Source organism: Cucumis sativus, chromosome 1, assembly GCF_000004075.3.
Source record: "Cucumis sativus cultivar 9930 chromosome 1, Cucumber_9930_V3, whole genome shotgun sequence".
Lineage (NCBI taxonomy): Eukaryota > Viridiplantae > Streptophyta > Magnoliopsida > Cucurbitales > Cucurbitaceae > Cucumis > Cucumis sativus.
The window spans coordinates 9,359,062-9,374,037 of NC_026655.2; the positions used below are offsets into that span (position 1 = coordinate 9,359,062).

Sequence of the window (14,976 nt, forward strand, 5' to 3'; positions counted from 1 at the left end):
CCAACTACATCATATTTTTTTTAAGAGATAACAATTAAAAAAAGTTTACAAATAAGGATTGTAGTGAGATCGAGAAGCTTCGCTGGGTGAAAATAAGGATTCTCCTCAATTTTCTACTTCCCAAATTCTTGGTTCAAACACCTCCTTGATTACAAAGTTTTGAGTTACATTAGAGTAATCCTTTTACTTACATAAATGCGACATTCCAAATATTTTTCTAGGATGAGATTGAGCATCCAAAACCAAACGAATCAAGGATGGGGTCGAAGATAAAAAATGACTCATCTATGTTGGTTTGAGAAAAATCAAAATTGACATTTTTTAAAAAATTTCAAAGGTTTATTAAACCTACCTATCGACGGACCAATGATCAATTCGTTCTCTTTTGTAATCAAAATTGTTTCGAACATCTACTAAATGAACTATAATTGGTTCAATAACAATTCGATCTAAAAACGGAGCTCCATCAAACTTTTGATCTAAATTCCCCCAACACAACCAAAGGAGTATCATATGCATGAGGTGATTTTATTTTACAAATTTACCCTCAGAATAATCCCTTGGCGGTTTCGTAGGCCGTCCTAAAACGTCCTTTTCACATCGTCAAACTCTGTCAATCTTTGTCTCTCTCTCTGTATATATATTTAGTGGCACTCTATATTTTAAGCTTTTCTAACTTTCCTTCTGATGAAATCATTCCAAATTCTCTGAAAACTACAAAGGTCTTCAATTGTTGGGCTGAGAGATTAATCCTCCCCTTCGTTTTCGGAGGAGGAACTGGAGAAAATCTAGCCCTTCTTTTTCTTCCCCATTTCAACGCAAAGTAAGGAACTTTCATTTTTCAAACTCTTTTTTTTCCCCCAAATTTTGATGGGTGTTTCTGTTTGGATGCTGGGAAAATTCGAGAGGGAAAAAGTGGCTCCAACTTTCTGAAGCCGGAATTTTTGTGGGCCCTCATTGATCGCGAGGCCTGTCTCTCGGAATCCCAACACGATCTCGAGAATTTATGAGCACGATATCCCTTTAACCGATACTTGTAGGACATCCATTTTCCTTCTTGGTTTTCTTGTTCTTGATTTTTGTTTTTTGTCGGGTTAATGCTCTGTTTTTCTGCCGTTTTAATTGTGGGATTTCTATTCTATGCTTCTTTTTAACTCTTGCTTGTACTGGGTTTTATTAACGTTCGAGCTATATTCGGCTCTTCTTTCTGGTTTAGTGGCTATGTGATTTCTGGTGTGTTTCTGTTGCGTTTTTGTTCAGGTGGGTATTTCTGGTTCAAGCCTTAAAGAGATGTTTAATTCATGACTTTATGAATGTGTGTGGAGATTGTCTCATAAAACAATTTACGTCTGCTTGAAATGTTGTTTCTAGCTCAGTTTCTTAATTTTTAAGAAATTATGTAAAGGATTTGACAACCCTATACGTGTTTCTGTTGCCCCGTTCTCTAGTCAATACACAATCGATTTTGCTGTGAATGGTCTTTTCCATTTTTTTTTTTTAACCTTGTGTCTCTTTTTTCTTTTTATTTTTAATCCAGTGGTTGAAGGTGTGAGATGCATGGATCCTACTATTAAGTTAATTTTGCTTCTGATATTCTTCAGCATAGGTTTGTGCCTACCCACCCCTGCCTTCTTTGTTTAGATTTCTTTATACAACCTTTTGTTTTTCTTAAATCATTTTTACCTCTATATATATTCCTTGTATCTAGTAAAATAATGCGAATCTATAAATTTAAATTTGAAGCTCAATCAGATTAGGTCATATTCATCGTTGTATAAACTGGAGCCTTAAAATTTGTAGTATTTTTTAAGATCATGTTTATTGTCGTTTTTCTTCTATTACTGAACTCATTGATGAACTAAGTTCTTTCCGTTACATGCCAGCATGTGCTTCAACCACTGAAAAAAATTTTGAACACTGTGAAAGGGTTGTAAAGGATTGGGCCTTATCTTCTCTTCATCAAGGTATCAACAATGATAAACATACATTAAAAGATTTACTGTTCTTTCTACATGTTCCAAGAACAGGAGGGCGATCGTACTATCACTGGTAACTTTCAAAACATAACATTCGGTGGGTATTAATCACTCTAGTGTCGGAGTCTTAAGTGTTTATTTGGTTCTGTTCTGTAACTATGCAGTTTCTTGAAAAAGTTGTACCCAAGCTCTCAAGAGTGTCCCCGTTCTTATGATAAGCTACGGTTTGATCCCAGGTATAATTTTATGATCCCAAGTATAATTTCATTTTTCCTAGATGATTATCATTTTATTTTATAAATTGTTTCATATGACATTCATTCAACTTTTGAAATGTTATGTTTTACTCGCTTTACTGCCGCCTTGATGTAAAATAATTACCAACCCTTAGTTACAAACTGAAGTTATGTTTGATTATGATTGTTAAAACTGTGACATGCAACCTTTGCATGAACCTGATAAATTGGTAATTGAATTAAAATAACTAGGATGTGGCGCATGAGCGGTTTACAAATTTTTTTAGTTTGGTTAGCGCAGAAGGTTAGCTTATATAGATAAACAACAAACAAATGAAACCTGAATAAGAAAGCTCTGGAGGTCTAATTGTATTCTTAAGAGAACTGAGAATGGCATTAGGACTAGTATGGTGGAAGAACATTGTTTAAATTTTTTTTTCTTCTTTTTCAGTATTATATTTTCTTTATTGTTTTTTGTTGGTGGGGAGTATGGGAAAGGTCCTCCAAAGTATATTGGGAAACAGATGGAAAATCAGAACCTTGAACCGTTTTTTTTTTTAAAAAAAATTTGTATTCAAGACTGACTCTTTGATAGTTTTAACTAATTTTGTGCGTATTTATGATATTTGAATTCTGAATTGCAGCAAGACGAAGTGCAGATTGTTAGCTACTCATGATGATTATAGCATGATGGAAAAACTACAGAAGGAGAGGACTTCGGTGGTGACAATTGTCAGGAATCCAGTTGACCGGGTTCTTAGTTCATATGAATTTTCAGTTGAGGTAGCAGCTAGATTTTTGGTACATCCTGACCTAGCTTCTGCAACCAAAATGTCCAAACGTGTGCGTGCAAAGACAAATGGAGTGAGCACACTGGATATTTGGCCGTGGAAGTATTTGGTTCCATGGATGAGGGGAGACCTATTTACTCGAGTATGTGTACTGTTGGCTGATCTTGTGCTTCTTAATGATTATTTTCTTTTAACTCAAGTGGAGTGAAGATAAATATAATTAGATCTTGTGCATTTTAATAATGTTTAGTACTTTCTTGTTTGGTCGGGGAGCTTTGTTTCTTTCTCGTTTGGTTTTCATCGATAGTTGATTAATAGGGAAACAACGGAGGTTGCCACTTCTCTGTCTTTAATTGGGGAGTTCAGGTTTTTAGGCTTGGGAGAAGGGATATTGAGTTTGGAGTCTCGACTCCTTAGAGGGTTTCTCTTGCAAGTCTTTTGGCATTTGCTGGATCCCTCTCTCGTTAGTAAGTCTGTCTTGGTTGCTTTGTGGAGAAGATTTTGAAGAAAGTCAACTTCTTTTCTTGGCAAGTTTTTCTCAGTTTTGTGAATTGTATGGACTGATTTTTGAGGAAGTTAACCTTTGGGTATTGGTTTTGAAGACCTTCTGTTGTTGCTCTTTAGGCAACATTATACTCAGTTGGACCCCTTTTCTTTAATGGGGGGTTTCGTGGGTTTGGGTTTTTGAATTATTCCATTTCTTCTCCATAAAAGTAGTTGTTTCTTTATATATAAAGCTTTGGAGCTGTTTTAGTATGAATCAGAATTCAATAAGTTAAGCAAGTTGTACTCATAGTTTGAAGCCAAACCCGTCTGGAACTTTGTTTTTCGGCTTGCTTTAATGGATGATCTTTTCCTTTCATTTTTTTTTTCTGGAAGTGAAACTATTTTTCATTAGCTTGTCAATAATGATTTTCAAGTGCTCAAACTAATAGGGAAAATAGTTGCTGCCACAAACTAATTTGGAGTAGTGCGTAGCTTTGGATGGAGATCTTAGAATCTAACAACAAATAATTTTTGTTTTGGCTCTGTTAGCCTATGTTTGTGATCAATTAATCTTGACAATTTCTCTTATTTACTACAATCCTATAAAGTGATTACTGTTTGCCCACTGTAATGAACAGAGAGATGTTAGAAGACAGAAAGGTTCAAGTGAAGCTACAAGCGACAGTCCATATGACATGGAGGACATGCTTATGCCACTAAAGGAGTTTGTTGATGACCCCATTGCTCATGATCTTGTTCATAATGGGGCTACTTTCCAGGTAATTCTGAATTAATTTTTGTATTCGCGTGAATAAGACCAACAGTTAACAGTTTTAACTGTTGGTTCTCTACATGTAAATATTTGTTTGTATTTGATGTAATCTTCAGTTTCATTTCACATAAACATTACGTGCATCCTTTGTTCAAGGGTAGGAGGTGGGGAAGTGAAGTTGCTAATTCTCCTCTTTGTTGGGCCCAAGGAGTTAAGCTCATGACTAAAAAACATTAATTCCATGACTTATTAACTTTTTACATGTGCACTCCACTCCTTACCCCAAATGCCCTTATGTGATATGTAAGGTACAACAGTGATATAATTAAACCTTTTTTTTTTTCTTTTTTTTTTTTGTAATTTTCCTAGGAATGGTTTTGGTTTTCTCAATATACTCTAAATTCAATGACCTGGAAAGTCGGCCAGTTAATTTGATCCTTCATTTGGTTGAGTGTCTGATACCAAACGAATGCTATCTTGTGGGGCCTTCAAGTAAACGTATTTAGTTATTATACACTTGTTGATGTTTTTTGTACTTTTGGACACCATCAGCTACATCAAGTTTTTTAAATTTTACCAATTCAGAATTTTGTTTGCTTGGTGGGTACCCTGTTGTCATGCACTTTTTCATTCTTTTCAAAATGTGATTGACCGTTTAAAAGTTCTCAGATAGCAGGACTGACAAACAACTCCTACCTAGCTGGAGGACATGAGATACGTCACTGTGTACAGAAACACAGGAGTCTTGGTCAACATGTTCTTCATGTGGCAAAGGTAACAACCGAAGGTTTCTTAAATTAGAACAGTGGATATATGGACAACTATCTTTCTGATACTTGGCCTCCTTATGGTTGCAATTATGGTAGATGCTTGTAAATCTTGCAGAAGAGGTTGGATGCTATGTTATATGTTGGTCTAACTGCGGAACATAAGGAATCTGCGACGATGTTTGCAAATGTGGTTGGTGCACAGGTGATTTCACAGCTAAGAGAGGCCAACTTTAGCATGGACACTTCAGCTGACAATCAATCAGGTTTATGTTTTGTTCTGTAGCTTTTCATTCAAAGAGGACAACTTTTAATGTAATAGAGACCATGAATCTTTCATTAATGATTACATACAAAAGGAGTGGGAGAGCCCCTCTAGCAAAGGGATCAGTAGAAATAAAAAAAAAGTAGGTGCACGTAATCAAGAAAATCATCAATATGTCTTCAAGAGTATAGTAATAAATGGCCAGCTCCAGTGAGAAGCTGTATAGTAATTATATTCTGGAGCTTTGCTGAGACTTGAAATTTAGAAATGAATTTCTGTTAGATGAGAATTGCTTACACCATTGGAGGGAATTGAAGTCTTTCGAGATTCAAATTTTCCACTCGGGTTCTTATTTGTTTAATCCTTTTCCATCCCTAAAAAGATACTTTCCTTTATCTTTGTGACACTTGTTTTGACCCCATGGTGCGTGAGCATTGATAGTTCCAACAACAATGTGTGGATAGAATTAACTTTCAAAACCTGTTCTGGCATCCATCTTTGTAGTTATTTCATATTTGTAACCTTGGGTTATTCCTTTTCTTGATCACAATGGTGAAGATCTTTTTACTCAAAATTACTTTTCTTTCCAAAAAAGATAAAGAAAACAAGGAAATGGGAAAAGTGACCCATGAGAATTAGAAACAAAATGTTTTAAATGAAAGATATTGACACTTATTATATATTCTACTTGGGTACAATTTTTCCTAATCGTTTATGGCCCATAATAGACGAGTAGTGGTTATTAATTGTACCTAGTTGCTTAAGATTCTGCTGGTTGCTAATTTACACTGATTGACAGTTCAAAGTTTACTTATCTGGCACATGTTTATGGATCGATTTAGCAAGTGCATTATCTAAACAGACTCCATCCATTTTCATCATTTGGGATGTTTTGCCAATTGGATCTGATTTTCGGGTGAAAAACATTAGTCTGATTTGTATTCACTTGAAAATCCCATGCTATTCTAAATTCATAGGATTTCTGAAGAGTTATTATTTATTTATTTTTTCACTTCAATCTAATGGTTGTCTGAACTTCTAATTTGGATGCTGTATAGCTTATTTTTCAAGAGAAACGTAGGCCTGCGGTTTGACCAACATCTCTTTTTAAGTACAGGTAATATCAGCTCTTCGCATTTAGATTCTGAGCTTGAGAGCAATGTTGATCAGGCAAGCTTCTCTCATTGTCTAATTATATTCATATATATAATCCAGGATCTCTATTAATCCATTTTCTTTTACAGAATAATAGTACCTTAGATGAAAAGGCTACTGTCCAAGATGAAAGTGAAGCAACGAGAGAAAATGTATGTCACCTCAGAAAAATCACATTTTGGCAATTCATATATGGTCAATTAATGATTTTATTAAGCAAAAAAATTATATTCCTTTATTTCAACATGCCAGATGACTGTTGCAGAACTAATTGAAGTTTATGAAGGGTGCATTTCAAGTCTACTAAAGACTCAATCACGTCGTCGAATTGCTTCTTTAAAGAGGATTTCTCCTGCAAATTTCTCAAAAGAGGTATTCAGTTGTGTTGTTGTCACAAAAAATATTGAAGCCTGACTCGAAAATAAAAAGCTTACCTTTAGGGGATCCTTACCCTAAAAGCTTTGCTGAACCATTCGATTTTAAATCATGGTCCTTCATGTTAAATTGAATGGGGTTTCTCAGAGGTTTGTATTTGGCATTTGAGAAACATATGAAGACTTTAGAGAGTTTTTTCTAATTGTACACTGTTTTGGAAGAAAAAGGGTGATCTTGCTTTTCCAATGAAAAAGAATAGATAAGAAACAATTACCAGTGACATTTTTTTTTTCTTTCTTAAAATAATATTTTCGTATACAGATTTTAGTAAAAGAAAATTAATAATTTGGTTTCTTACTGTATGTTCCAAGGGTTTCAATTTCCTTTCCATTGAAAAAGAATGAAACAAGAAACTAATAAAACTCCTTATGCCTTTTATCTCTTTAAGAGATTGGAACAGAAGTTGTTCCTTACGTTTCCGATTTTCTTTTTTCTTATTCCTCAATAATACTATATTGCAGGCACGGCGTTCCATTTCTGATGAAGTTCTGCAGCAGATTAGAACGCTCAATTACTTGGATATGGAACTTTTTGAGCATGCTCGAGAAATCTTTGCAATGAGACGTGTACTGATGGGGAATATTGATATGAAAGTGAGTCTTTTTTACTTCTCAATTCCTTTTAGATTTCTCTTCCAACTTGAAATGTTGTCTTCATACTCATCATCTAGGAATCGACAATTTTGATGAACACAGGCATGGTCACACTAAAAAATAACCTCTATTCTAAGAAACACGAGCACTTTTTGTTTGGCTAGCTTGTCCACGTCCGACATGCATCAAACATTTGGATACATTTGTTGGACATGCATTGGACATTCATTAGTTCAACAAATGTGTTGGACACTAGTTGTGCAAGTCAAAATAGGATCAACATTTGATGGACTTCTATCAAACACTTGTATAGTAAGTTAACACGCATAATAAACCTTAGAGAACAAAATACATCAAACTAATTTTTTTACCATAGAAATGTATCTTTATCATGCCCATGTCCTAATTTTAAAAAATGACGCGCCGTGCCCATATTTTATATCCGTATCCGTGCTCCTTGGCCTTTAAATAGTTATACATTCCAGATAATACAAAATCTCACCATATAACAAACTGAAGTGTAAGTTGTCTCATGATTTCTCATGCAAATACAACAAAATTTGCAGGATGGATCAGAAGGCAAATTTGACCGTCTACGTGTGTTCGAGCTATGGAAAATTCCTTCATTAGTAGTGCTTTTTATCTTACTCCTTGTTCTCTTCGTATTTGCGAACGCTCGAAGAAGAGTATCTAAAGTTAAGGTATAGTTGTTGATTTAATTTATCCTCAAAGTGGGGAAGAAAGTCTATGCATCTGTTTGGATTTTAAATTTTTAAATGAATGAACAGTTTTGCCCATCAATCCTGTTTAAGGAATTGTTTATAGTTCTTGCTTTCCTGAGATTCTGTTTTTCGTCTCTGATTTTGAAATAGTTTTCTGCATTAAAGGCGGAGACTCTAAGGGGTTGTTTGATTTAAAGTTTTATGGATGTTCAATGATGAAGGAGGAAGGATATTTGCCTTCCATAAGAGGAAGTTATCACTTTACTTTTGCATGAACTTATAAGATATATGTGATCCCTTTAGAATTTGTTTGTTTGATGCAGGTTAGAAATAAGTACTAATATTTCCACGTGAAGCTTACCCTTACCTTTCCAATGTTGATCAATTTGTACATTTTTTTTCTATGGATATTTGATTTAAGTTCTAATAATGGAATTGAGGCCTTAAGATGCTCAAATGTAATAACTAATAAGTATTAACGGAAATCTAGAACATTAGAATGTGTGAAAAATCAATTGAGATCATAAAACAAAAAGACGATGAAAAAGAATGAGTTGAAAACTATGAAAATGAGGTGAGTTTGTTATTGCAAATAAGATTCCAAAACGCTCGATACAAATATGGGGGTTGGGTCATACTACATTACAACCTTATTAATTAAGGTCCTCAAGTAGCCTCTTTGCGTTGGGTCATACTACATTACAAGCTTATTAATTACAAGCTTATTAATTATGGTCCTCAAGTAGCCTCTTTTAAGTCAATGATCTTTGTATTTTGGATTTCAAAATTTTATAGCCTATTATTTTACAGCCTACTGATGCAATAATAGTAAACAATTCAGATCCATGATAGGTTTTAGGATAAAAAAAATGTTCACTGCTAATTTACTAGATGTAAACCAGTGACATAAAATGAATATATTCAAGATAGAGCAATATAAAACAATATAATGGTAAGGTCTATTTGTTTTACTTGTCTTTCTATAGATTTCAAACAATCTTTAATATTCTTGTTTGTTTGATAAGATTTCACCTTTTTAAAATTTAAGATTTTATTATCTAATGAACTTTAATATTGTAAGAATATAGTCTAATTATAAATTAATATCAATTAATTATTACTATTTATTTTAATTAATTAGTGAATTTAAACACATTATTTAAATTTATACAGTAAACATCAATTATAAGTAACATTTTATGTTAGATTAACTATTTAATATAAATTATTACTATTATATTAAAGAGAAATGATCTTAAACGAACTAAAAATATAGTAAAATATCAATACAAATATAACTAATATAACTAATAGTATGTTTGTGTATAAGAGTCAAGAGAGACATGGCCACACACGCATGTAATTTTTCTTTTAAAGGATCATAGTACGCAATCATGTAAAAAATGATATACAATCGCGTAGTTTATAATACGATTGTTAGTTCATGATAAACAATGGTTTTGAAAGTCATAATAAACGATTATGTAGATGATGATACACGATCATGTGTAGTTCATGATACATGATCGTGTATTTTATGATACATGATCACAATTCTTGATAATGATGGTTTTGAAAAATCTATGGTAAACGATTGTGTAGTTCATCTTTGTTCATGACACATTGAAAAAAATAATAAAAGATTGATGATTGATTAAAAACAAGGATAATAATATCATAAGTATAATGAAAAATAATAGTAATAATTGTATAACAATGATCATGATTTAAAAAAAAATTGCAGAGGAAGAAAAGGTGACCACCCATGTGAAGAAGATGGAAAGACAGAAGGAAGGAATAGGATCTGTGCGAAATTTAGAAGCGACAAGGACAAACATGAAATATTTTTTGAAAATTGTCGATTTCATGGACTTTTTATTTTGTTATACGAGTCGTAAATATTTTAGATTCTTGTTATATTTATGAAAAATAACATTAAATATTTAAATTTGAAAGATCAAAATAATATATAAAGCTAAATATTGAATAGTTTAAATTTGAAACTTAAATTAAACATGTAAGTATGAAAAACAAAACCAAAAAATAAATGTAGCTAAATAGAAAAGAAAATCTAAAATTAAATATAAAATTTGAAAATCAAATAATATATAAATCTAAAGGTTTTTTTTTTATATATATATATAAAAATATAACAAACCGATAAAATATTTACCCTATATATAACAATTTTGAAAATGGAAAAAATGCGTAAGTCCACAATGAAAATACAAAAAATGTTCCAGTCAACATACGATTAATCGGTCACGCACGCGTGTAATTTTTCTTCTACACAATCATAATACAGGCTCGTGTAAAAAATGATACATGATCATGTAGGTAGTATCAACATAATGGTGGAGTTCCTTTTCACGATGGAAAAAAAATGCTTCAAATCTGAACGATTGTGTTGACCACGCTAAACAATTGTGTTAACTATGGTAAGTGATCATTTACATTATGTTCACATGATCGTGTAGTTCTTTTTAAACGATGGAAAAAAGGCTTCAAATCTAAGCGATCATTGACCATGGCAAATGAATGTGTTGATTCGGTAAGCGATCATTTAGATCATATCCATATGATCGGTTAGTTCTTTTTAAACGATGAGAAATGAGCTTCAAGTCTAAATGATCTTGTTGACCCATGATAAACGATCGTGTTGACTAGGTAAATGATTATTTAAATATCACTTTGATATGATATTTAAACAAAGTGATATTTAAACGATTTGATATTCTGTAAGAGAAGTTGGAAGAGAGAGAAGATGAAGAAAGAAAGAAAGAAAAAAAGATAAATAAAAATAAAAGAAAGAAAATATAGAAGAAAAGCTGAAGAAATCTAAAAGAAAAAGATGCGAATAAATCACAAACAAAAAGAAAGAGATTAATGAATCGTCCGCGATATCAATTTCAAGTTAAAAAAAAATTTAGGTATTTTTTCAACTAAGTTTAAAATTAGTTAGAAAAATATAAAAAATCTTAACAAAGAAATATTTCAAGGATCAACTTTTGGTTGGGGTATGAATGTGTAGGGTAAAACACTTGGTTGAAGATACACAATCAACTAATATTTACTAAATACCAACTTATGACTTCTAAACTAAATAATATTAGTCAATTACCGAATCCATCGCTACTAGAAAACTGAAATGTAATGATGCAAATTATATGTCATAAATAGTTTCTGTGATACAGATTTTGCATCTTTGAAGCTCTTGTAAAGATTAGACATTTAGTGACACATTTAACATCAATAATCAATTTCTCCTAACATTCAACATCTGTCACGATTAATTGAGTTTTGACATAATTAAATTGTCATTGTTGAAGTCCAAATTAGTTTATTTTTATAACATTTTCGTTATTGACGACACTTTTGTTGTGTCATGGATTGACTTTTATTAACAATTTTGTTGATACAAACACTTCTTCAATGTCATTATTTTTCAGATCATACTATGGTTTTTACTAGAGGTGTTCACAGTTTGGTTTCAAACAAAACCACAAAATGCAAAAAAAAAATCTCATACAAAATCGACCAGAACCGCACGTTTATGACAAACTGAATCAAAAGCAGACTGCATATGTGGTTCGGTTTAAATCCCAAAGAATTTCAGGCCACCAAAGCTTGGAAATCTCGTCTCACCTGTAGGGTCAAGTGAATAAATTTTTGAAGAGCCTGCAAGCCGCTTAGTAAGAAAGGATTGTGGAAGAAGAAAAGAAAAGAGAGGATGCGCGAACAAGAAATAAGAAAGATGAGGAGAGGGCCTTGCGAGAGGATCAGACAAAGATAGAAGAATTAAGAATCAGGGAGGATGAGAAGCGAAGACAACAAGAGTACGCACACAAGACACACATGATGGCGACAAAAAGAGAAAAAGACAAGGCACACGAGCAGGATGAACGTCTTCGCCAATTATCTGCAAAGAAAAAGCAAAGTATCACCTCCCTAGAAGGAGCGAAGAGTAAGTTAGCGGAGGTGCAAGCCACTAAGAAGACAAAACTTGATACCCTCGCAGACTTAAGCGAGTAGGTAAACAGGGTGGCCGCTGCAAATGAAGCGATAGAAAAACAGGAAATTGACCACATGGATATTGTGGCTGAAGAACTGACACAGGAAATTGAAAGAATGAGTTGTATGGAATCATTAATGCAAACTGAATAACTCGAGCTTCTAATTAGAAAGAAAAAAGCCAAGGCAGGGACATCCATACCTAAGGATGATAGAAAAAGGGAAAATGATGGACACCCAAGATCTAGAAAAAATCATAAAGATTGAAAATTGCTATCTTTTAATGGGCTACTACCCGACTTTCTCTGCGGTCCAATCAAGGCGCTCAAATGAGAGAAGTTTTTTATAGGTGAAACAAAGATAAGGTTGGATCTAGTTGAGATATTTTATGCAGCAAATTTCCACCCTCAGGAATCATATGTCGTAGTGAAAGGAGAGAAAGCCTCGTTCACTTTGGAAGAGATTAATGAGTTGTACGACCTACTTAATGACCCTGAAGCATACTCCAACCAGCGCATTATTGACAGCTCAATGCGGAGCGATGCAAAAAAGGTTAACCAATTAATCGCAAGGCTAAGGGCTAAGTGGACAAAAACACCGATTGAAAGACTTCAACAGTTCCTACACCAGTTGACAACCAAGGCAAAAGTCTGAGTGTTTTTCGTTAAAAAGATCCTTCCTACATGCTATGATAGCACAATGCCCTTGGATTATGCGTTAGTTCTCTATTATATCATGACAAAGCAGACGTTTAATCTGGAAGAAATTATCAATAGAGCAATTCTTGATTGGCGAAGAAACTCAAAGGGAGCAACATCATTCCTATCTACCTTGGAGAAGTTGTGTCTAAAGTATCTATCAACCCTAGCTAGATTCCCACAAACTAACATGGCAGCAGGAAATTACAACCTCGCAGGTATGAATCGTATTCTAACTGTTCATCAAAACAAGAAGGAAGCGCAAAGATTAAAAACACAAGCGCCAAAAGAAGGAGAGGGTTCATAAACCCAAGAATCTCCATCATTGCCCCGCTCAAAAGGAAAACACAAACTACGTGGAAAGTGGGTGGTGTAGACAGAGAGGACCTAGCTCTCCATGAGCCAAAACATAAAAATTGGCTAAAGGTGCCTATTAAGAGAACTTTGATTTTAGAGTCGTCTGCCAAATCATCCCAAGAACAACATCATTCGCTTGACAATGATGCTGATGATGAAATTGATCCGCCACTTCCTTGCAAGAGAATTAGACTTTACCACCACATATTCCTGAAACACAAACCACACCTAGTTTAGTTGTTGATCCCCCATTACCATCCACTCCTATATCTCCTAGCCAGCAAAGTCCTCGCCTAACTCTTAACTTCCAAATCCAACTCCCTCATCACTCACCTACATTTAAGAACACCCTCACTGGCCAAACTCCTATAAGAACTCCTTCGCGAAAAACATATGTGTCGCCAAACCACTTATCTAGCCAATCATCCATCATTAACTTGGAGTCTGACCCAAGTGTGTTGAAAGTTCCTAAGAAAATTAGACCTACCAAGGATAATTCAAGTGAGCTCACGACAGACGATGTTTAGACCATACACAAAAGAAGAGGAATCAAAATGCATTGCTCTAACCTTTGAGTTACATAAGCCCTTATATTAGGGATACATAGTTCAAATATCTCTCATCTCATTCTTTTTAGAAAAAGGGAAAGGTAGATGCAATCTAGCGTTCATCCTCTAAACTTCAATATCATTTTAAGGCTTATAAAATTGACTCTTAATCAGTGATGCATGAAATGGTACCACAAATCTTGAAAGATAATAAATCAAAAGGAAATGACAGTTTCAGCTTCTTACTTGATTAAAAGATTTAGTATCAATGAATAAGAAAAGGACAAGAGAATGTGAAGGACGTTAAGTGAAATTCACGATACAAAACTTGAGTCCCCAAGTCAAACTATATGATCATATTAAACGATGGACTATATTTATGAGAAGCTCAAGATAAAATTCTATCATACAACTTGAAGTTGTGAAGTTGAGGCAAATTTGAAATGACTCGTGGATGTGGTTCAGCATTCGTAATAAGAATTTGATTGCAGAAGAAAAGTGGACTACCTTTCTACTTGGTACTTTAGTAATTAGTACCTTGATTACTATTTCCAAGGTATGATAGTTTTATGGTAGAAAAGACAAATAACGTTCATGTGTCAGCTTATGCAATATGTCAATGAAGACTAGAGATGTTGCATGCCAAGTAAATAAAAAATAAAGCACCAAGTAAACAAGGAATAAAGCAGTCAGATGCCAAATAAATAAAGAATAAAGCATCACATGGCAAGTAAATAAAGAATAAATCAGTCGGATGCCAAGTAAATCAAGATTAAAGCAGTCGGATGCCAAGTAAATAAAGAATAAAGTTGCGGGATACCAAATAAATAAAGAATAAAGCTGATGAATGCCAAATAAATAAAGAATAAAGCTGTCGGATGCCAAATAAATAAAGAATAAAGCTGTCGGATGCCAAATAAATAAAAAATAAAGCAGTCAGATGCCAAATAAAAAAAGAATAAAGCAGTCTGATATCAAATAAAAAAAGAATAAAACAGTCTGATGCCAAATAAATAAAGAATAAAGCAGTCGGATGACAATTAAATAAAGAATAAAGATGTCGGATGCCAAGTAAATAAAGAATAAAGCAGCCGAATGACAATTAAATAAAGAATAAAGTAGTCGGATGACAATTAAATAAAGAATAAAGTAGTCGGATGCCAA

At 33.5% G+C, this 14,976-nt stretch overlaps 1 protein-coding gene and 1 long non-coding RNA gene across 4 annotated transcripts; one reads left to right on the forward strand and one right to left on the reverse strand.

The window, feature by feature from the left end:
• The first annotated feature begins 659 nt into the window (after window positions 1–659).
• LOC101207379 (protein-tyrosine sulfotransferase) lies at window positions 660–8,300 on the forward strand. 3 transcript variants are annotated; one of them, XM_031880151.1, is made up of 13 exons: window positions 660–1,036; window positions 1,538–1,606; window positions 1,884–2,049; window positions 2,141–2,212; window positions 2,857–3,145; window positions 4,128–4,268; window positions 4,931–5,035; window positions 5,147–5,294; window positions 6,411–6,463; window positions 6,538–6,600; window positions 6,701–6,820; window positions 7,345–7,476; window positions 8,043–8,300. In XM_031880151.1, exons 2-13 carry the CDS (start codon window positions 1,558–1,560, stop codon window positions 8,181–8,183), a joined length of 1,479 nt encoding a protein of 492 aa, XP_031736011.1. In that variant the 5' UTR covers window positions 660–1,036; window positions 1,538–1,557; the 3' UTR covers window positions 8,184–8,300. The 3 variants fall into 3 exon arrangements, with proteins under 3 accessions (XP_031736011.1, XP_031736010.1, XP_031736012.1); XM_031880150.1 differs by having other exon boundaries at window positions 669–823; XM_031880152.1 differs by lacking the exon at window positions 660–1,036 and adding an exon at window positions 1,059–1,260.
• Window positions 8,301–11,512: 3,212 nt separating this feature from the next.
• Window positions 11,513–14,683, reverse strand: LOC116402296. Its single transcript, XR_004214812.1, has 2 exons — window positions 13,598–14,683; window positions 11,513–13,474 (listed from the first exon to the last, which is right to left on the reverse strand). It is a non-coding gene; the product is annotated as an uncharacterized LOC116402296 (long non-coding RNA).
• Window positions 14,684–14,976: the final 293 nt, after the last annotated feature.